Source organism: Alligator mississippiensis, chromosome 9 (genome assembly GCF_030867095.1).
Source record: "Alligator mississippiensis isolate rAllMis1 chromosome 9, rAllMis1, whole genome shotgun sequence".
Classification (NCBI taxonomy): domain Eukaryota; kingdom Metazoa; phylum Chordata; order Crocodylia; family Alligatoridae; genus Alligator; species Alligator mississippiensis.
In genome coordinates, this window is record NC_081832.1 from 8,016,839 (window position 1) to 8,037,698 (window position 20,860).

Below are 20,860 nucleotides of genomic sequence, written 5' to 3' on the forward strand. Positions count from 1 at the left end.
GAAATCCTTATCCTGCTTCTGCAAAGTTTCCTCTCTTCTGGGCGATTAGCGGATTCATCACCCAGGCGGGCTTGCAAGGATTAAAAAGGACTTTGTCAGGCAACCATCATTCCCTTCGGGATACCAACGAGTTAGGATGGCTGGACAGCACCCTGCAGTCAGTCCCCCGACTGCAGCGATGTGGAACAAAACACCCCCCTCAAAACTCAGTTTTCCCATCTGTGAAATGGGCCCGGCGGAACAGTTTCTTTGGTGAAACACTTCGTCCCCACCATTGCGTTGTGTGTTCACAAAGCACCAAATATCCAGGTGGGATGAGGGTATTTTTACAGGGCTCCGAGCAGCCCCGAGGGGCCGGGACCCGCTGAAGGGGCCGGGCCCGGGCTCTGCCCGCCCCCGGCGCCACGCCATGCCACCCCCCCGCCCCGCCCCGCCCCGCCCCTGACTCAGCCCGGAGCCGGAGCCGCAGTTTCAGCATGGCCCGGCCGCTGCCCCTCGCCCGCCTGCTGCCGCTGGTGCTGCTCGCCGGCTGCCTCGGCCCGGCCCGCGCCGCCCTGCACCACCGCGCCGGGCACAGCTGCTACAAGCCGGCGCCGCGGAAGCCGCCCGGGGTCAGGTGAGCATCGAGCCGCGGCCGGGCCGGGATCTCTGCCGCCCGGCTCGGATTGTGCGAGGCTTCCTCGGAGCCGGGCGCTGGCCCGCGCTGCCCGCCCGCCCGGGGCTCCCCCCAGAGATCGCCTGGATGGCTCTGGGGCTGAGCCCCGTCCCCGTGCTCAGTGTCATGAGGCAGCTGTCACGTGCGCTCCGGCCAGGATGGAAGGGCTGAGGTCATGGAGGGTTTTGGTTGGGTTGGGGTTTTTTCCGCTCAGATCAGGGGGAAAAAACCAGCATGACCAGTTCTTTCCTTTCTGTGCAGAACCTACCCACGGCCCCACGAGTACCTGAACACTGCTCAGCTCCCCAAGAGCTGGGACTGGCGCAACATTGACGGCATCAACTATGCCAGCACCACCCGCAACCAGCACATTCCTCAGTACTGCGGGTCCTGCTGGGCCCACGGCAGCACCAGTGCCTTAGCAGGTAGGGCACGCTACTTCGGCTGTGGGCATCGCCCGTCTTCCTCCAGCTTCCCTGAGTACTTTGATCCCCCCCACTATGACCAGGCTGTGGGTCTCCTCAGCTGGCAGGGCTGGTGGCTGTACTTGCTAAAGGAGATGTAGGCCCTGAAGAGCTTCCAGCCAAAGCAAGGGCACTGCCAAGCGCAGCAGGGCTTCCCTCGGTAGAGCCCGGAGCCGCACCCACACCGGGAATTCCCAAAGTGGCACCTGAAGGGAGAGTTTGTTTCTCCCCAGTTGAACCAGAAAAGCCCTGGTATTATGTAAAGCCTAAAGGAGGACAACTGGAGTGATTAAAATGCACTCAAACAAAAAGAAAAAGAAGGAGCCTTCACAGGGTGGGAATATCACACTCCCTCCACCAAGCAGTTCTCTCCATCACAGTCAGGCTCTGGGACAGCAGTTCTCAACCCTTACAGACTTGAGGCACCCCTCAGAAAAGGCTACTTCTTCATTCTCACTTTCTTTTTTCTGACCACAGAAAAAAATCATAGAGCAGTTTTTCTGTTGTGGAGAACTCGGAAAGATCATAGCTATGGCTGTCAATTTGAAAGCCCTGGGTTTATCATGTGAATCACACTGGCATACCTAACAGCATTAACATTGTGTGCCCAGGGTGCCACAGTGCCCCAACTGAGAATCACTATTCTAGGAAGTCAAGAGCCGGTATAGAAAATACGTATTAAAGCAATAGAGATGCAAATGAGATTCCTGCTTGAAGTATAGCGTAAAGTGGGTGCTGAATCAGCACCTTGGCAGGACTCCCTGCTGCCTTTGACTTAAAGGTGACCTGACGGGGCAGAATGTGTGCATCTCTGTTTTTTGCTTCTTAATGATAAAGGAGATGGACTTGGATTTTCCCCTTAACTTTTAGAAGCAGCAGGAATATCCAATCTTGCCTTTCTTGATCTTTTAGCAAAGTTGGGAGAGAGCTTTCTCCATCCTTAATTAAAGGAGCATTCAGTCTTTTAAAACTTCCCCAAGCATTTATCAAGGTAAACATGAAATCTGTTAATAAGAGTAGTGGTAACACATAAGGGCTCCTGTAGGATCACAACTGCAGCTGTAATAAACAGCACGCAAATGCTTGTTCCAAAGTCTGTTCCCTTCAGTTAATTAGCTGAGGAAGACAAAAAGGCAAGCTGCCCGGGAGGATGAGGTAACAGTAAAATAAGCAAGGCCAGCTATGACCATAAACTGTCTGAAAACTTGACCTTATAGCTTGTTGCTGCCTAAATATATGCTGAGTCTGGATTTTAGAATCAAGCAGACTCATAGTCCTAGCCCCACTAGACCTTTGAAATGTCATCTGACTCCTCTCCATGTAAAAAGAGGTAGTGATACTTCACTTCTTGGTAGAGCTTTAAGGGCTGGTTCTCAACCTTTCTAGTTCCAGTTGTTTTTTTTACTGCAAAAAACAGTTCTTCTGTGGCAGAGAACTCAGACCACATTAAGTCAGCATGTTTGTCACATCTCAAATTCCTATTTGAAATCTCTGGGTTTATCACGTGAATCATGTTTGCACACCAGGCAATGGTGACATTGTGGGACACCCTTGAAAGGACCTCAAGGCACCCTGGCTGGGCATCACTGGTGTTGAGATTTGTGGATAAAAAGGGCTATAAAGAAAACAAAGGGCTGTAAATGAATCTAAGAGCTTTCACAGCTGGCCAGTGATGTGTGTTTGGTTTTTTAAAAATGCTTTTCACGTTTGAAATCGATCTTGTTTATTATTTCTCTATATGGACACATTAAACCAAACCTCTAATGGGAAACCTTAGCTGCACCTGCAAAATGCAAATTCTCTCAGCTGGTCTACCAGACTGGGTCACAGTTCATTTAACAACTCAGTATGTATAAGAGGTTTTTGCACCCATAAATGTCAAGCTGCAAGTGCAACTAAGGAGACAAAATTAGAGTATTCAATCAATGCTTAGTTTAAAACAGTATTAAAACTAAAGCACCAACTGCTAAGTCTCTCATTTTCACAGATCGCATCAACATTAAGAGAAAAGGTGCGTGGCCTTCTGCCTACCTCTCAGTTCAGAATGTTATCGACTGTGCCGACGCAGGGTCCTGTGAAGGTGGAGATCACTCAGGTGTTTGGATGTATGCACATGACCATGGCATTCCAGATGAAACCTGTAACAACTACCAAGCCAAAGACCAAAGTATGGCAACAACTTTCAAACACTTGTTACTATTTCCTTTTATTCTGCATGGTTTAATCCCAGCCTAAAGGAATTTGTGTACAATATGGTTAATATGCCCCTTTTTAGCTCTTTCCTACTGCTGCCAGGCAATGTAGCTTCTGCTTTCTGAATAAGACAGCAAGGTCTCTTAAAATATGTGCTTTGTTTTGGCTCCAGAATCAGACAAAACAGTGGATTATCAACATGTCTGAACAAGCCTTTCCTTCCCAAGGTTGCTAAATTTGATCCCATTAGTCTTCAATGTGTAGTGGTGTGGAATACTCAGAAATGTCATCTTTAGCTAAACGGAACAGAACTTGTCTTTTCTGTCATTTTGTGTGCGTGCACCTGTATGTCAGCTCAGAGAGAAAGTAGTAGTGTACCCAATGATAATAAAAACACCCATGATGAAGGCACTGTACAGTAAGGGATCAAACATCCTTGAAAGAGTACATGTTATGGAGATCATATTAATTAGCAATTTTATTTAACTTGAGGAACCAACCAGGCAGAGAAAACAACAATAACTTGTCAATTATTTAATCCCATTTAAGTCTCTATCCCATAAGGAACTTTCTTAAAAAACAAAACAAACCATTGGTTTACTATAAAACTTACTTGATCATTGGAAGATAGCATTTTCTTAATTAAACTTATTTAATGAAGTATCTATCGCGTTTTGTAGAATGTAAGAAGTTTAACCAGTGTGGAACGTGTGTTACTTTTGGGGAATGCCATGTGATAAAGAACTACACACTCTGGAAAGTTGCTGACTATGGCTCCGTCAGTGGGAGGCAAAAAATGATGGCAGAAATCTATGCCAATGGTCCAATCAGGTAAATAAACAGTGTTATGACGTAAGAAGAACAGGAATTCTACAATGACTATTGAGATAAGTTGGAAACATGTGAAGCTTACTGAGCCTGATCCATTGTTTCTTCATCATGCAGCCTTTGGTATTTAGAGAGCAATACATACCAAACATTTGCTAGCATCTTATGCTATTGACTAATATCTATTTAATAATGTTTGTGAAACTAGACTGTAGACTTTAAGTTAATTTATTTGTTGGAAGCTGTTGTTCTTGCTCAGCCCATCATAAAAATTATTTTCAAATAAGGATGTTGTCTCTGCTTTGTTACAGTTGTGGCATAATGGCTACACCAAAGCTGGATGCTTACACTGGAGGACTTTATTTGGAGTACAACCCTTCTCCTACAGTGAACCATATTGTATCAGTGGCTGGATGGGGTGAGGAAAATGGAACTGAATACTGGATTGTTCGTAACTCCTGGGGTGAACCTTGGGTAAGGAAAAGAGGGAGGAACTGTGTTCACAAAATGATTGCAAACAGAATTGTGCTTATCTTTTAAAAACCTTGTTTCAAACTGTAAGAATAGCTTGTTTGGAGTAAGAATAAGCCTTTGAAACAGCTGTGGATGAATTTACAGTTTTAAACATGGCTAACAACTTAAAAAAAATCTGATAAAATTGAACAGAAGTCTGCACAGGTAATACACGTCAGGCAGTAGAAAAGCATATTTTGTGCAGTGTCACCTCTGAGTCCCAAATGGACATGCAACTCCAGTTGAAGCCCACTGTAAAGAGCTACTGGAGTCATAAATCAAATCAAGTCTTTTGGATGTCAGGAGGAAGAGGGGGAGGGATAAAGGAATTTCTAGCTGCCCACATGCAAGTTCAGCAAAGCAGTTTGCTACTTCCAGCAAGCTTGCTTTGTGGACCCCATTTATAAACCTAAAACTTCACAGCCAAGACATCCTTGCCCTGCCAAAGCTGTGCTCATGGGATATTTTTAGGAAGCTGAGGAGGACTAGGCTGGTAAAGTCTTCATTGTCTATACTAATGCAAATTAATTTATTTTAGGGTGAAAGGGGCTGGCTAAGGATCGTAACAAGTGCCTACCAAGGTGGAAAAGGAGCAGAATATAATCTTGCTGTTGAAGAGGACTGTGCATATGGGGACCCTATACTTCCATGATTGCCCTTTTTTTGGTTTTGAAATTTGATTAAGTCTTTTAATCAAATCATGTATTCTTTCTAAATGGGCAGTTTTAACTATTCTATAGCACTGAATAACCACATAGTCATGAGGAGTCAGTACAGATCACCACACTGTTTTCAAAGTAAAATAATTTTAGAGCAAAGGCCAACTGCTTCTACACAACGATTATTAAATTTGAAGGCTACACCATCTTTATAAAAAAAAAAAAAGGGCTGGTGAGAAAAACAGCTGTGGCTGCTTTTTCTGTTGTGCAGTGCTTAACTGCAGTTCATTACTCAGAAACTAGACACACATCCTTTCTATAGAAGTTCATCACACTGCAGGTTTGGGATCCCCTTCCCATCACCGAGAAACTTTAATCTGACATAGGTAAGATTTACCTGATACTCTCAGGGAAGAGGTTTGTGTTTACAGATTTTAAATTTCATGTGTGCTCCCTGGAAAAGTTGGGCCTGGAGCTTAATTTTACATTATATACACAAAGTACAAGGGCAGCAAGTAAACTTTTCCCACTGCCCATGGACTGTGCAGTAAAAGCTATGGTTTTGTGTTGTACATTTGAAACAGTAAAGTTACAGCTCATATTGTTTTGCTGGCCCTATGAGAAGGCATATGCTGTATTATACATAAAACAAATTAAATGTTGATACTGTTACTTTATCCAACTGAAAATGACACAATAAGAACCAATGATCTTCAAAACTACAAGAAAAAATTAAGACGGTATATTGCAGTTATTCCCTGAACTTTCTTTGATTTAATTCCAGACATAATTGAATAGCTGTGCTATTTTTATGAGGATATTATATTTTTTAATCCGGGAGGAAGTGTGGGTGGATAGGATTGTCAGAAACCTTGGCTCTTATTTTATGTGCATAACATACAAGAAGAGATGGAGTGTTGTCTTTCTCCTGTCTACTTCCTAACAGTCTGTTGTATCATGTAAACTAATGATGAAAAGTAAAATCAGTGCCATATCAACAAGTGTAAACCTGATCACATTGTAATAAATTCTCTCTTATGGGAAGTGATTAGAGGTGTTAAGTAGATTATAGGTCATGGTCATGGATAGAATTTCAAGTGTACAAGCTTGTAGTGATAATTGAGCTCTATCACCTGAATCTTAACCCTGGATGAAACAGGCTCTTGCACATGGAGCACTTACAGTGTAACAGCTGCTGCCTGCTCCCAGGCAGCAAGTTCTTCCTTTTGAAACTGCTTCAAGCAAACGTTTGTCCATGCCTGCAGAAGCTCATGAACAGAATTTGTTTCTCAGCACTCATTTACTGCTATCAGTGCTGGATTTAGGCTTAAGATATGTAAACTACATTTTAGGGCCTCACAATATGTGGGGGACTCAATATCAAGTTTTATAATAATGTTGGTAAAGAAAGGATAAAGGAGATATGGGAAAATGATTCTCTAAATATGGACATTTTCATTCTAGTATGACAAAAATATACATACTTTGGATTATTTTTATCGCATGGGGCCTCTTAAACTGGACATATCTTAGGAACTCAACATGTCATAATCCAGCAAGGACTGCTATTGGTACCTACAGCAGCACTTTAGTGTGACATATATTGTGGGTACATGGGGCTTAAACAGAATCTGTACTCTAACTGCTCTCACCTGGTCAGGAATGTGGATGGAGTCACCGTCAAAATAACATGTGCATGCAATGCACTAACATGAAATGTAGTTACTTCCAGCTGCACAGAAGCTACGTTCATCATGTCTGCTGTCCTCTTGCTTTTTGCCCTGCAGATTGGGATAGGATTGAATACAACACTCTATACTTGGTGAGCTTGTACTTCATTATGAAGGTATTAGGGACCATCTATTTCTCAGCTTAGGTGTTGATGAGTAAAAGCAAGAATTCAGTATCCAGTGACGGTAGACAGCTGAGCTCAAATAGCTTAACTGTCCACCTGTGAGCTAGGCCTACCTAAGAGACAAGTTAGTTACTGTTTTCAGTGAAATACAAGGCAAGAGAGGTGTGCTTAATCAGTATTGCTCTTCAAAAGTGACAGTAATTTACATCTTGGAGCAAGAAAACCTAACTGCTAGGCAAAATACAGAAGCCAGCATAACGACTAAAATCTATATTGGAACAAAAAGTAGGGCATTATAGATAAAATAAAGCATTAGAGTAAGAAGTTCTACAAACTCTCTCTGAATTTGGCCCCTCTCTCCTGTTCCAGAAGATATTATAGAATAAAGTTGGTCAAAAAAGATTAGGAAATGCGAGGACTGAATTCCTTCTGCAACTTCCTGCTGACCCTCCTTGTGCATATGAACCATCAGCCTTTCTGACTGCTTACTAGAACTCACGCACACAAGAGGTTGTACAGGCAACTCCAGGTATGCCACTTCCCAGCTTGGGAAAGCCTGGTAGTCCCTTACTATTTTAAGTAAATTAAATAGTATCATGCTGACCTGTACTGACCCCTGCAGTGGTTCATTAATGGTGTTGAGACCTTTAGGTCAACGGTTACTTCTGCTACCAGTAAGCGTGGAAGTGGTGGTAGAATTATACTTTGCGGACCAGCCACTAAAAAGACACATAACCTGATACTAAGTTTGGTACTGACAGAATGATGAGACTGAGCATCTGTGGATTTAATTCTAGTTTCTGGAAAGGTATATGATTAAAGTGACATAGGCGACTGCCTATGTATGCTACCCTGCTTTGCATGATCAGGGCAGACCAAGAACACAACCAGCAGTTTCTTCCATTTCAGGGGTGCCAAAAACTCACCTGTGCCTCAGGTCAGATCCAGATCACAGAGTTCCTTGCGGGCTGGGTCCAGAATGCAAGGAGCTTCCCAGTCCAAATCTGGACATGGTGGTGGGGAGGCAAGTGGCAGTGCAGGGGTTAACACAGCTATCACTTTGTAATCAGTTCTATGACAAAGCAGTGGTACAAAATAACTCAGTTTATTTTGCTGTTCTCCACTACAAACTGGCTAACAAATTCAGCTGTATCAAAAATGTTTATTTACATCCAGATAATTTGACTACAGTGCCAATTCTGATGCAGTAATGCACTTACCAGTAATATGCAAAAACATTTATTACCAAAAAAATAGATTTCTATACAAGGCCACTCCCGCACAGGATTTTTGTCAGTAACAAAAATTAACTCCGATTGCTACAATTCAACATGTTCCATATGACATGTAGTTTCAGAAGGAAAGTATTTAAAAGATGCTGTAACGAGAATGCAGTAACAAGAAAAAGCACCATGGCTTCTCTCCAGGACAGGGCCAACTATGTACTCAACCCCACCACCTGAAATCACAAGATCAGAGCCTGAAGCATTTAGGGTCACATTTCAGAGAAGTGCCTCTGAGAGAGGTTTCCCTACTTAGCACTAGTCTCCATTCTTCAGGTGTTAATTACACACAATATCAATGGAAGAAATTTTACCAGCTCCAAGAGAAACCAAGAAAGAATATTCCTTAAAAACATGAGCTAGTCATTTCTTTGTTCTTCAGGATGTGTATGTGTAGATGGGCATTTTGATTTACCTAATAAAAATCTCCTGAAGAATTACTGGACTTTTGGAGAATCCCTTATTTCAAGATGCAATAAAAGGCCTCACATTCACAGTTACTGTGGAATATGGATCAAAAACTTCTTGCCCCTTCTTTTTTGTTTGCTACCTGTTCCCAGATATAGAACTTTAATGGTGGAATTTATGGCAAAGAATTCATCATCTGTGACTTCAGTATTCAAGGTGTTGTGCATTCTTGTTTTTCCATGTTTAGTTCACCATAATGAAGTTAGATTTGCAGTGAGCTTAAAGAGAAAACAGAGAAAGATATTTAGTATGGCACGCTTATCATAAGTGTCTGCATTAGGTAACTGGCCTGCAACACTTTGGTAAGTTAGTTTAGGGAACTACACTGATCTTTGTCCTTAGGCATGGGGAAGAAGGCTGTATCACTACAGATTTTACAGAATGTTAACACGTATGTACATGAACAGGTAAAAAAAGAACAAACATTTCTTACCTATAAACTCAGTGACAGGGTCATGTTCACCTTCTGTTTTAATAGTGCCTGCAATGCTGTCGTTCTCCAAGATTGGAAGGAAAAGCTGTACAAAGTCTGAGGTATATGGAGGAGCAATTACATCAAGCACCTGAGATGCGAGAAAGAACCACAAATTATTGCTCCAGTTTGATGTTTGACAGAGACATTAATCCTCCCATAAAACAAACTACTCTTGATTCTTTCACATAACCCCTCATCTCTAAGCCATAAGGGCAGAATTAGCCATAAGGGCAGAATTAATTGGCTGATGTTGCAGTCAAAATCTATTTGAATCACTAAGGGAATTTCTGACCTCTGAAAGCAGTTTTCCATGTCCTACTAAGGATCCAATGTTAAATACCCTTCTCAACACCTTAGGTATTTATGCCTTGCAGTATATATTATATACAAAACAGAAGTTATTCCTAAAACATTATAGAAAGTCAACTAGCCTTAATAAAAATAAAACTGCATCTCAATGTTTTAGTTGTTCTGTCCCTTTTCAATGTATTACCAACATTAACAGGCTGCTGACCTCAGTAACAAAGTATCTAATGAGTGAAATGTCTGTGTCTAGCTTCTCCAGACACTTGCGGATATAACTGACAACAGGTAGGACATATCCTCGACTGAGTAAGTGAACCATTCTGTCCAGAAGAGTTTTCTTCAATTCCAGCTGAAAGAAAGACAGAGAAAATCCCGGTGTGTTTCAGTAAGAATTGCCTCTAAGAAAAGGTGTCATTCTTGTTCGTCCTCGTTAAATTAATCTCACAGGTAACATTTTGTAATGACATATTCCTGAAGCAGTCTCTATTGGGAATGCTAGGTCAGCAAGACCTATTTCTGTGAATCAAGTGGCCAGTAAGGGGCAACACAAAGAACAAATCCTGTAAGAATCACCTGTTCCATAACATCAAGTTGCGAGTGTTCCGTTTCAAAGAGCTTAACAAGAAGTTGCAGCACCTGGGGATGAAGCAGCTGATGGCATGTACTGATCTGCAAATATAAATGCGTAACATCACCATTTCTTCCAATTTAAAAAGAATATTCAAGACAGGTATATACTCATTTTCAAAGTTATGGATTCGGTGAAGGTTAAAATTCTTCAGGAATGAGATAATGCACAGCTGCCAGTCACCCCTTCAGCGTGTGGAATAAAATCTGTATTAAAATTCCTGTAAATTTATTTCATAATTCTGAAATTAGTATAATCTCTGCACGTTTACCAATATCCAGTCACGTAAGCTATGCAACACAACATTTTTTAAATGAAATCTTCATATTTTCCCAAGCAGAAAGCAACTGTGACCACCTGAAACATGAGATGCTGCTCCTGCCTTTGTTTCAAGGTAATATGCATCATCACAGAACCTCACAAGAGGTAAGAGACTCCATACCAGCTATGAACTGACTGCCCAGCAAAGTTTTCCATCTATTGACTCCTCTGTGAAATCCTATGAAATATGAACTTTCATTTCTATCCAAGAGAACTTTTACAATCTTTTCTCCAATGCCTGATGAAGGGCACTTGTGCCTGAAAGCTTGCAATGAAAAAAAAAAATTTTTTTTTTTTTGCAAAAATCTTGTTGGTCTAATAAAAAATATCTCTACCACGAGTCCTGATTACAACACAGCATAAGCTTTCAATGGCTTTTGGATCAAACCCTTAGAATCATTCCAATCACAAGCCTAAAAAATTGCTGTTGCTATTCTGCGAGACTTTCCTTACACTCTTACCTCATCCAGTAATGCCAGATGTACTGGAGTGTGATCAGTCTGAAGCTGAAAATATCGTGGTTCTGAGACAGTCCAGTCTACCCACTTTAATACACCCATTGCCACCACTGGAAAACTAAGGAAGAAAAAGTCATATTAGACAAGCTAAGTCTAAATTTTCTTTCCTAAAATGTGATCTTTTAGTCCACCCTAAAAATCAACTTAAAGTTTCACAGTTCAACCGATGCTGGAATTAATGCAATTAGGAAAAACAAACAAAACGTTATTTCTGCTACTGAATATTCAAACCAGACTCCCGTAGGAAAGAAAAAGGAGATAGATTTTCAGACTAGAATTTCTTTTCCCTTCATAGGGATACTCCCTCAGCACATAAGTTAAGTCTTAATGAGAGTGGGCAGAAAGATTCTTTCCCCATGTCATTAGATGTTAACTTGGTTAGGCCCAAGATGTTGGGTCAGGTTGCTTATTATCAACTATTTCATACTTTCTAGAGAAGAAAGGAAAGAAGGATCTCAATGCTAAGAAAGAAACCTGATGAAAAACAAGTAACCTGGCAATAATTCATCATCTGTTTTTAACTGAAGAATAAGAATTTTCCACAGCACATTACTATAATCAGACAGGTTGCCAGAGTTGATATGATTAGAGACAAATGTGTATTTCAGTTTCTGTCTCTTCACTTTGTAATTAAGGTCATTGGGCAAATTTTCCAGATGTATATGCACAAGGACATTCCCCAGAACTACACGTAAGGATGGAAAAGATCTCCATTAGTGGCAGCGCAACTACTCTATATAATATACTCTAGATCATTCAAAAAGGAAGGACAGACAGAACACTGAAAAACTATTTATGTTATTTTTAAGTTACTTAAGTAACGCTGAAGTATAAAACAGTTCAAGCTGCAGGCATTTAATTTCCTTCTTTTTAAATGTTAGTATTACAAAAAAAAAAAAAAAAAAAGTGTACTTTCTTGCTAACCAGTGAAGAATATCTGCTCAGGAATAGACTTTCTACTTACCGGATACACTGATATAGGGTGCTCAGCTCTGCAACCAGTTCTGAAGCACCTTTGTTCTCATTGCAGCACAGATTATGAACAGTTTCAATTGCTTTTGAAGTTGACTTGAGTTCGTCCTTATTTATACTCACTCTCTTGTTCTGAAAAAAAATTAAAGGGAATGCATATCTGATTAAATCTTCAGGTGCTTATGAAAAGAATTACTACCTAGCACAGGTGTCAGAATGAAGACTTGCACATAGGTTTATTACAACAAATGGAAAAGTAACAAGTATGTTTCCCTTCTATTAAAGTTGAGCATCAGTTTGACTTTTAAATTAAAACTAATGGCTGCCAAAAGGAGGGTACTGATTACCTACCACCGGAGAGACTTGCTCATTACCTTTTGGAATAAAACTGCAAAAAAAATTGCAAAAAAAGTCCAGCACATTCAAAGCATCACCTATTGGTGCATATGTGCTGAAAACCTACTGCTTCCAGTGATTTCAGTTGAGCTAGGAGTTAACACATTAAAAAAAGTCAGGGTCAGGCAAATTTAATATAAGTAATGATGGCAGTTAGCCAATAAGCCTCAATTTTCCTCAATATATTTATTTTAATACTTATATAAGCAGACAATCCAACTTTACCTTTTTCCATGTTTCCACTACACTGGCTGCATATGCCAGTATGTGAATGTACTTATGTTTGTGGTCTTGATTGATCTTAGCACCTGGCTTAAAGAGTGACTGCATGAAAAGGTCCAGAAAGGCAGGTACTCGAATCTGCAAAGGAAATATAGTTACTTAACATAACAGATTTAATTTACAATAAATAAATACACATACATACAAACAAATATTTATATTTTGGGTACACACACAAAATAGGGCACAATGCACTGCCCTTGAGGATTGGGCTAGATAATTCAATGGGCTATATTTTTTAAAGAGGCCCAAGTCAGCTTCTGAGGGAGGAGAGGCAAGGAAAGGGGCCAAGAACTCAGTATGCAGTCAGGTAGCAAGAAATCTAAACAAGAGCATTTGTACTTGCAAGTAAGTGTGCCTGCCACAGGCTGCAGGCACAAAATTAAGCCCCTTTTTAAATGTGTCCTAATAATCTTTCCATCTTCACCTTCTTCAATATTTTTACAAAACTTCCCCATTAGGTACAAAAAGGTACAAGTTTTGAAATGAATAATTCAGCCCCACACATAACATCTAACAAGGTAAACAATACAAACAGTCTGACCCATTTTTATGTCCTTTAGAAAGAAAAGGAAACAAGAGGAGTCTCCAAGCTGAATAACTGAGTGCTGGCAGGGACTTCCAATCTTTCAGTTGGTGTTTGTAGAGCATTAAAAATGATCCTCAAACCCCTATTATGGGTTCAAAATGGTAAATGAAATAGGTGCAACAGAAATACGTTTCACAGTATAAAAAGGTAACTACAAACCAGTTCTACTGGAGGTGGGTCCATGCTGGTAAACATTTTGAACAGGACTGTGATATCTGCTGGGTTCAGAGCACCTTTGGACAACATTGCACCAAGAGCTTGACACGCTCGAGGGTAGGATGCTGCAGTACCCAGTGCTAGCGTGATCTGACTGGCATCGTGGCCTCTTGATAAAAGAACAAAACACACACGCAAAATCTTATTTTTCTTATAAAACAAACACATTAGCTTTTCAGCATGTGCCACCTAATGTGCAGAGAGAACCCTTGAAGGCAGAGCTCTATATTCAGGGAAATTATAGAAATGTGTTTATATTTCACCAACAAGTTTTTGTTTCCAAGATTTGAACAAGGTATTTTAAAAGAAACTTTTACAAGATAAAGACATCAACATTCAGTCCTTCCTCATACAGGATATAAAACATTTCTGCCACTCTGTAGAGGGTATGTTTGTTGGTTGCACTACAGGAATTCTTACTATACACTGTTTTATCCTACCATGAGGCAGATGAAGAAAGCCAAGAAGTCTCTTTAGCTATGAACATTCAATTGAGAATAAGCAACACTGAGACTGTTTAAGTTACTTTCGTGAAAAGAACTTAGTGAAGTGATCACATGCAAATTAATAAAAGACTCACTTTTCATGGGCGTATCGCTGAACCTCCTGAGCAATCCTGCGCACAGCGGATCCACCTTGCTCTTCTTGGGCTAATATGGACATCATTGCCTGAGCAAAGAGATATGTATGCTCTCCATGGCACACCATTTTCTGTGAACACATTTATCACCATGTTATCATCCAAGCTGAAGTCACTTTTCTAAAACTATATTGCTATAACAAAACAAGTCATAGTGTAAAAGCAATAAACAAGTCATTGCAGGAAGAGAGATGCAATAAAAAATCCAGTGCAGAAAAGTAACACACAATAGTACTATCCAGGAACTACAAATCAATTTTAGAGCTTTGCTTCACTTTCCTACCATTCCTATGTAATGTGAAGGATCTCTCTCCCATCCACTGAACCAGGAGACTTAACGGCTGTACACCATGCCTCTCATTAAGTCTGCTCTGCTATTTAGTAGAAAATAGCATTCGCCACATTACTTCACACTCAACACTGATGTGGCTACCACTATAATTCTTTTAATCCTCAGTAGAAGGGATGAAGATACTTCAGTTTTAGAATCCAAAGCCACCTGTGGATCTCCCTCTCTTCCCCACCCCTCAAACTGCACTCTAGGCAGTTAGACACACTTAAATGATATAAGATGCGTCACCCTAGAGCTCCTAAACTGACTAAAAGTTGTCTGGCTAAAGCTGAGTTTAACATTAGCAAGTCCATCCCAGGGTGTTCTTTAAAACCTTGTTGTGTTCACTACTAGGTGGCCAACTAGATAGTAACACAGGGTCTGAAAGTCAATGTAATAAGTACTTACTACAATTGATCTATGGTGTCTAGAAGGCCTACAGGCACAAATTCCAGTTTCCTATTAATATACTTGGCATTGGAGCAGCTGTATCCTTTTCCTATATTCTGATTTCACCTTCTAATTTTGTAGAGGACTAAAATCAACTTAAAGCAATATCCATTCTGTAAATCCTATGGTAGGACAGCCCCAAAAGAACAGAGGTCCTCCTTGAACTCCTGCATCAGAACAAAATCTTTTTCTGTGTGGTTCTGGGTTTTGTATAGTGCAACCACTGTGCCAGAAACAATACCCATCTATTACTTGACAGCATGCGCCAATCATGACATGGAATTACAAAGGATCTGAAAATCCTCTTAATTGTATTAGCTTGGTGTGAAAGTGCAGACATCTAAGAAAATGTCATCTCAGCAGCAGAACATACAGCCCCCATTGGCCAAGTCACTGAACACGACAGAAGAAAAGCTAATTTTAACAAAAACTTTTGGTACTTTTTGAATTGACTCACAAAAAAAGACTGCAAAACCATTTTAAAATGGAAGATTTTACACCTCCTAACTCCAGGAAACACAAACATTTCTTTAGACCAAAGACAGAAAAGCACTTACAGCAAACTCAGGGAGGTTCTTCTCCAGGTTGTCTTCCCCTCCATCTAAAATTGTAGCTAGAGATGTACGTAGCACTCGAGAAAAGACTTCTAATTGCTGACAGGCTGTTGACACACTAGTTATCTCACCCTGATACCCAGCATCAGAAATAAGCTAAATACAAAAAAAAAAAAAAGAAGTTAATTTTTGTATCTCAGCAAAACCTAACAAACCTAGATGGAACGACAGGAACATTTAACAAGTTCTTGAGTATGTCCATGGAAATCATATTCTGTATCTAGGCATGATTAGAAATAAAGATACGAGGACAGGTGAATAAACCATAGTATATACTATTATTGTCAGCGTGTCGTATTTCAGGAGAACCACACTTACTTCAGCAACTCTAACGAAACTTAAAGTGCTTAAAATTTAAATGGAACAAATGCCCAAAAGAATTTAGGAAGATTACTTTGTGTTCCCTTTGTGCTATACCAAGTTTCAAGAAATACATTTCCAACCTACAATTTGTCACACATTTCTCATTACGAATATGCACTTCAAGCACACCAATACAGTTGAAACAAAAAACAATACAATACAATACAAAGATCTAAAAGGCATAAGGTAGATTACAGGTAGCATATGATACAGGAAGCATCAGCAACTATTTTTTTCCATAGCAAGCTATTTATTGTTTACCTTCACAGTAAAATTAAGCATTAAGCAGTCTGGATGGGCTTCAGCCAGTTTGTAAAAAAGATCCCTCCATGTAGTATGTGCTATCATTTGCTCAAGCCAGGCTGGAGTCTGCAACAATCAGAGCAACAGAGAAAGTTGCAATACTGTGGATTGATTTTTTTAGGACACCATAAACATATATAAAATCCCAAGAAATCAATTTCTTAATGTCTTTCAAGATAAGATTTTTTACATGTACTTGAGGCATTACCTCTCCTTCTTCTGTGAATATGGAATCTGCCTTCCGAGGGTCAAAGTGTTTGATAAGTAAACTTTTCAAGTGGTTTTCCACAGTTTCTTGAACCTGCACTGGCTCAACACCTGCAAGAAGACATGTTTAAGCTGTTGGTGTTAACAGCAACTATAAAAAGTTTCTCACAACCATCTCTTATCATAGAGCTGAAACTTTTTAAGGCAGCAGCAGTTGGCAACCTTTTAAAGCAATGGGCAAGATAAACCCATCTTGGGTGGAAGGCAGACAAGTGCTTCTGACCCAGATGATGCTTCTCCTTCTCCCTAGTACCCAGCTCCATGGGCCAGATCTAATGGCTCTGCAAGCCCGTTCCAGCCCACACACCATACATTGCCAACCCCTGGGAAAAGGGGTTGCCAAAAGGAAACTGAAAGAAAGTATAAAAAAAAAAAAAAAAAAAAAAAAAAAAAAAATCACAGTAGAGATTGCAAACTATGTTATAAATCAGAGTAGGAAGATTCAGGATTTCTCTGTCCAAAAAACAAAGATGCACTCAATGTGCTTAAGATCACAGATACATGTGTACAGGTTACACTAAACCAATGATTCCCAACTTTTGCAGATTCGAGGCACCCCTTGAGAAAACACCAGCTCTTAGGTTTCACTCATTTTTTGACTACAGAAAAATAAAGAGCAATTCTTATGTTGCAAAAAACTCAGAAAGTTCACAACAGATCAGAATATTTTTGGTACTATGAACTTATATTTGAAATCTCTGGGTTTATCTTGTGAATTGCGTGTAGGTGTGTGCACACTTAAAGAGTGGCTGAGAATCACCACTGACTCTTTTCGTCCCGTCTTTCCCACTCAGGTGATGACTAAGCTGTCAGTGATATTTACACTACTAGTAAAGTGATATACATATCCAGCATTGCCTAATGACAAGGAGGACATATTCAGGTGCAAACCCATGTGGCCACAAACCAAAAGACTATCATCCCATATGCCAGGTTCAATTATATGCCCACTTGCCTTGACGATATTGTAAATGCTAGTACAAGTAGTGTTTACATAACTGACTGCAACTTTAATAAATTAAAACACTTCCAACAATGTTATGCATTAATTTCATGCTAACAACAAAAAGGTCCAGAAAAATTACTGCACATGGAGTTGAAGAAGCAGACTTGCAGGAGTCGAAGGAAGCTTAGCAATAAAATATTCCCATCTAAACAGTAGGACAGTACATAGGAAAACTGTACTTCGAGAACTACACATGACCCACAGAAACAGACTCCAATTAATATAGCAGCTATATTTACACTGTGAATTAAGTCACTCTATTATAAGACACCAAGTATTTCTAAAGCATCTCTCATACTAAAAACTTTTCTTTATGTTACTAGGAATAAAAATAAAGGAACAACTTCAGTTTACAACAGCATCAACTTTATAAAGACACTCTCATGGACCCAGAGGGACAGTTTTCCATGCAAAAATGAAGTTTATTTCCTACATGTGGGGACTTTTTACCATCCTGAACTTTCCCTGAGCCCGATGAAGGGCGCATGAGCCCGAAAGCTTGCAGAAAAAGTTAAGTTTTTTGCAATTTGTCAGCTGGTCTAATAAAAGGTATCGTTTTAGTTCTAGAAAAAGCTCTAGACTTTTTTTCATTTCAACTTGATAACACGTTTCGTACTACAACGAAACGGTGTTTTTAGTGTACATCACCGCCCCGCGCCCCCCACTGCCGGGGCAGATCCGCTGCGCTAAACAGCTCTCGCAACACCGCACGAGCATGGAAATGCATCCCGGCACGAGCAGGCGATATTTTCTGAGCCCAAAAAAAGAACTTACATCTATTGAGAGTAATGACTTTTATACGACAACTTTGACATCCTCGGCTTTTGGGGCACGAGCTCTGCACCCGCTAGAAGTTGAGCAACGTCAGGTCCGCGAGAGAAAGGCCATCAGGACTCGCAGCAGAGAAGATCTCTTTTGTTAAACCGATGAGATTTTGGCAAAAAAACCCCAAACCAACCCCCCCAAAGCTGCAAGACGAGGTCGCGCCGCTGCCCGTACCCGTTTGAATGAGCCACTCCGCCAGCAGGTTCACGGTCTGCGCCACAGCCGTGTAGTTCTCCGACAGGAGCTGGATGACGTTCTCGGGGGAGCCGCCGGCTTGGAAATACCTGGGAGACGGGTGGGAAAGGGGCAATGACTCGAGCACGAGCAGACACGACGCGAAACCAAGGGCGGGATTCGACGGCAGGTCCCGACGGGCCGTGGGACGCGGCACACGTCGCATTCACAGCGTGTCCCATGGAATAAACACGCCATAAATGTCCCGTGTGCCAGGCCCGCCACCTACCTACCTTTTGAGCGTGTTGAAGATGGACGGCTCCATGATGTAGTCGCGCGTGGAGAACTTGCTCAGACACTCCTGCTGCACCTCCGCGTCGTCCTCGCCCTCGCCGTCCTCGTCGTCCTGCCCCTGCCGGGGGGGGGCCACAGCCGCAACGTTACCGACACCGCCCGCCCCCTCACTGCCCCACTCCCACTCCCACTCCCCCCTTCCCGCCCCCCTCACCGCGCCGCCGTCCGCATCGTCCCCCCACTCCGCCGCGCTGCCCGACAAGTACTCCGGCTCCTCCATGGCCGCTGGCGCCTCAGCAAGGCGGCGGCAAAGGCGCATGCGCAGGGGGCGGGGCCGGCGGCGCAGGGGGCGGAGCTGACCCTCCGCCTCCCGCCAGGATCGTCGCGCGCTCGTGTCACGGCTCCGCGTGGCCCGCCTCCAGGTCTGTGACGCTCCGCACTGTGCCAAGGCCTCCAGGGCTATCACACGCCGCTGCCGAGCCACTCCACTCCACACCACAACCTCCAGAGCCACCGCATGCCAACACGCACCACCGCACCGCAGCTTTCAGGTCCATGCCACGCCACGCCGGGGCCTCCAGGTCCACGACACGACACGCCAATGCCGTGACACCACCACATGCCAATGCCACAACATACCAATCCCTCCAAATCCAATGCACCAACCAGACTTTCTGGGGAATGCATTGTTTGCAGCGTATTGGCCTTTTCGTGGCAAGAGCCTGACTTGAGGCTTTTGCCTTGCAGCCACCTCCCCTACAGCAGCACCGTACCTGGACTCCTGGTAGCCCCAAGCCAAGTTTTAGTATGGGCCCCCTGATAATTATCATTATCCCTTCAGCAGAGATAATGATCATAAGAATTAAAAATGACCATTTTCAGGCTCCTTTTCTGTCCGGGCCCCGGGCAGCTGACTGGTTTGCCCATGCCTGTGTCCAGCCCTGGCTTACGGCATGGGATTGACAGCAGCAGGCTCTGGGCAGGCAGCTTGGCAGGGTGAGGCGCGGTCCAGAGCTTAAAGAAACCAGTTTCTGAGTAATGCCTCAATCCTCCTCTCTTCCCAGCTCGTCTCTGGCTGGGAAGAGAGGAGGTTTGAGGTACTGGCCAAGAAATTGGCTTTTTCGAGCTGTCTGTTATCTGCCAAGCCTAGGCTCCTTCTTGCCTTCAGTATCTTGCAGGTTCAGGCTCATTGGTGAAAGCTGGTTCAAGCAAATTTGGGCCCAGCAGCATTCAGATCCAAGCTTCAGTAGTTGATATTTCCATTCTGGTTCACCCGATAAGCTGCAATATCCACCATCTCTTGCAGATGAAAGGATGCCAAGTCAGACAGTTCACCCTTCTCTGCCCTTGCTTATGAGGTTGGCGTACTGCTGTTATTCCCAGACAGCTGCACAGGGAAAAATATGCTGCATCTCAGCCAGCACCCAGTAAAGGGGCAGAGATCCACTCTTGCAGGGTAATTCCCTCCGGCGTATACCCCATCACATGCATCACTGAAGAATGGGTCTTACCGTTGTACTACATTGGTGGCCCCTCCAAGGTCCTTGCAGTTACAGGTCAGTCAGTGCTGAACACAGCGTTGCAGAAGACTTATTTTGAACCATCGCATAAATTGTGAGCCACAAGTTGTAGCTCAAGAGAAGAGAGCAGGAGATGGAGATGGGTGTTTAGATGAAGCATATGGAGATGGTTAATTTGTAACCAAAAATGACATTTTTGTTGTTTTATACTTATAGTCTTAAAATTTCCTCCGCTGCGTTGTACACAAATACAGGTCCATCCATTTTCTTTAATATAATTAAATATACACATTCAAATCCCATGTTCCAGTTACCATGCATTTAATAAAGCAGAAAAGAGCTTTGATGCCTCTCCCACGCAAAACATTCTTCTTGTTGCTTTACTGACATTCCAGTATTCACTGCCTCTATAATTAGACCTTGTTATGCTTCGGGTATTGTGGCTGTTTCAC

General features: G+C 42.1%; 2 protein-coding genes across 2 annotated transcripts; one reads left to right on the plus strand and one right to left on the minus strand.

Moving 5' to 3' along the window:
- The first annotated feature begins 448 nt into the window (after window positions 1-448).
- Window positions 449-6,360, plus strand: CTSZ (cathepsin Z). Its single transcript, XM_014609507.3, has 6 exons — window positions 449-616; window positions 917-1,080; window positions 3,107-3,286; window positions 3,993-4,143; window positions 4,452-4,614; window positions 5,192-6,360. The coding sequence occupies exons 1-6, from the start codon at window positions 477-479 to the stop codon at window positions 5,303-5,305; spliced, it is 912 nt and encodes a 303-aa protein (XP_014464993.1). The 5' UTR covers window positions 449-476; the 3' UTR covers window positions 5,306-6,360.
- Window positions 6,361-8,256: 1,896 nt separating this feature from the next.
- Window positions 8,257-19,209, minus strand: NELFCD (negative elongation factor complex member C/D). Its single transcript, XM_014609572.3, has 15 exons — window positions 19,103-19,209; window positions 18,888-19,006; window positions 18,595-18,704; window positions 16,531-16,640; window positions 16,281-16,388; window positions 15,600-15,752; window positions 14,202-14,332; window positions 13,565-13,730; window positions 12,760-12,894; window positions 12,131-12,270; window positions 11,110-11,224; window positions 10,273-10,368; window positions 9,908-10,048; window positions 9,352-9,481; window positions 8,257-9,136 (listed from the first exon to the last, which is right to left on the minus strand). Exons 1-15 carry the CDS (start codon window positions 19,205-19,207, stop codon window positions 9,102-9,104), a joined length of 1,794 nt encoding a protein of 597 aa, XP_014465058.2. The 5' UTR covers window positions 19,208-19,209; the 3' UTR covers window positions 8,257-9,101.
- Window positions 19,210-20,860: the final 1,651 nt, after the last annotated feature.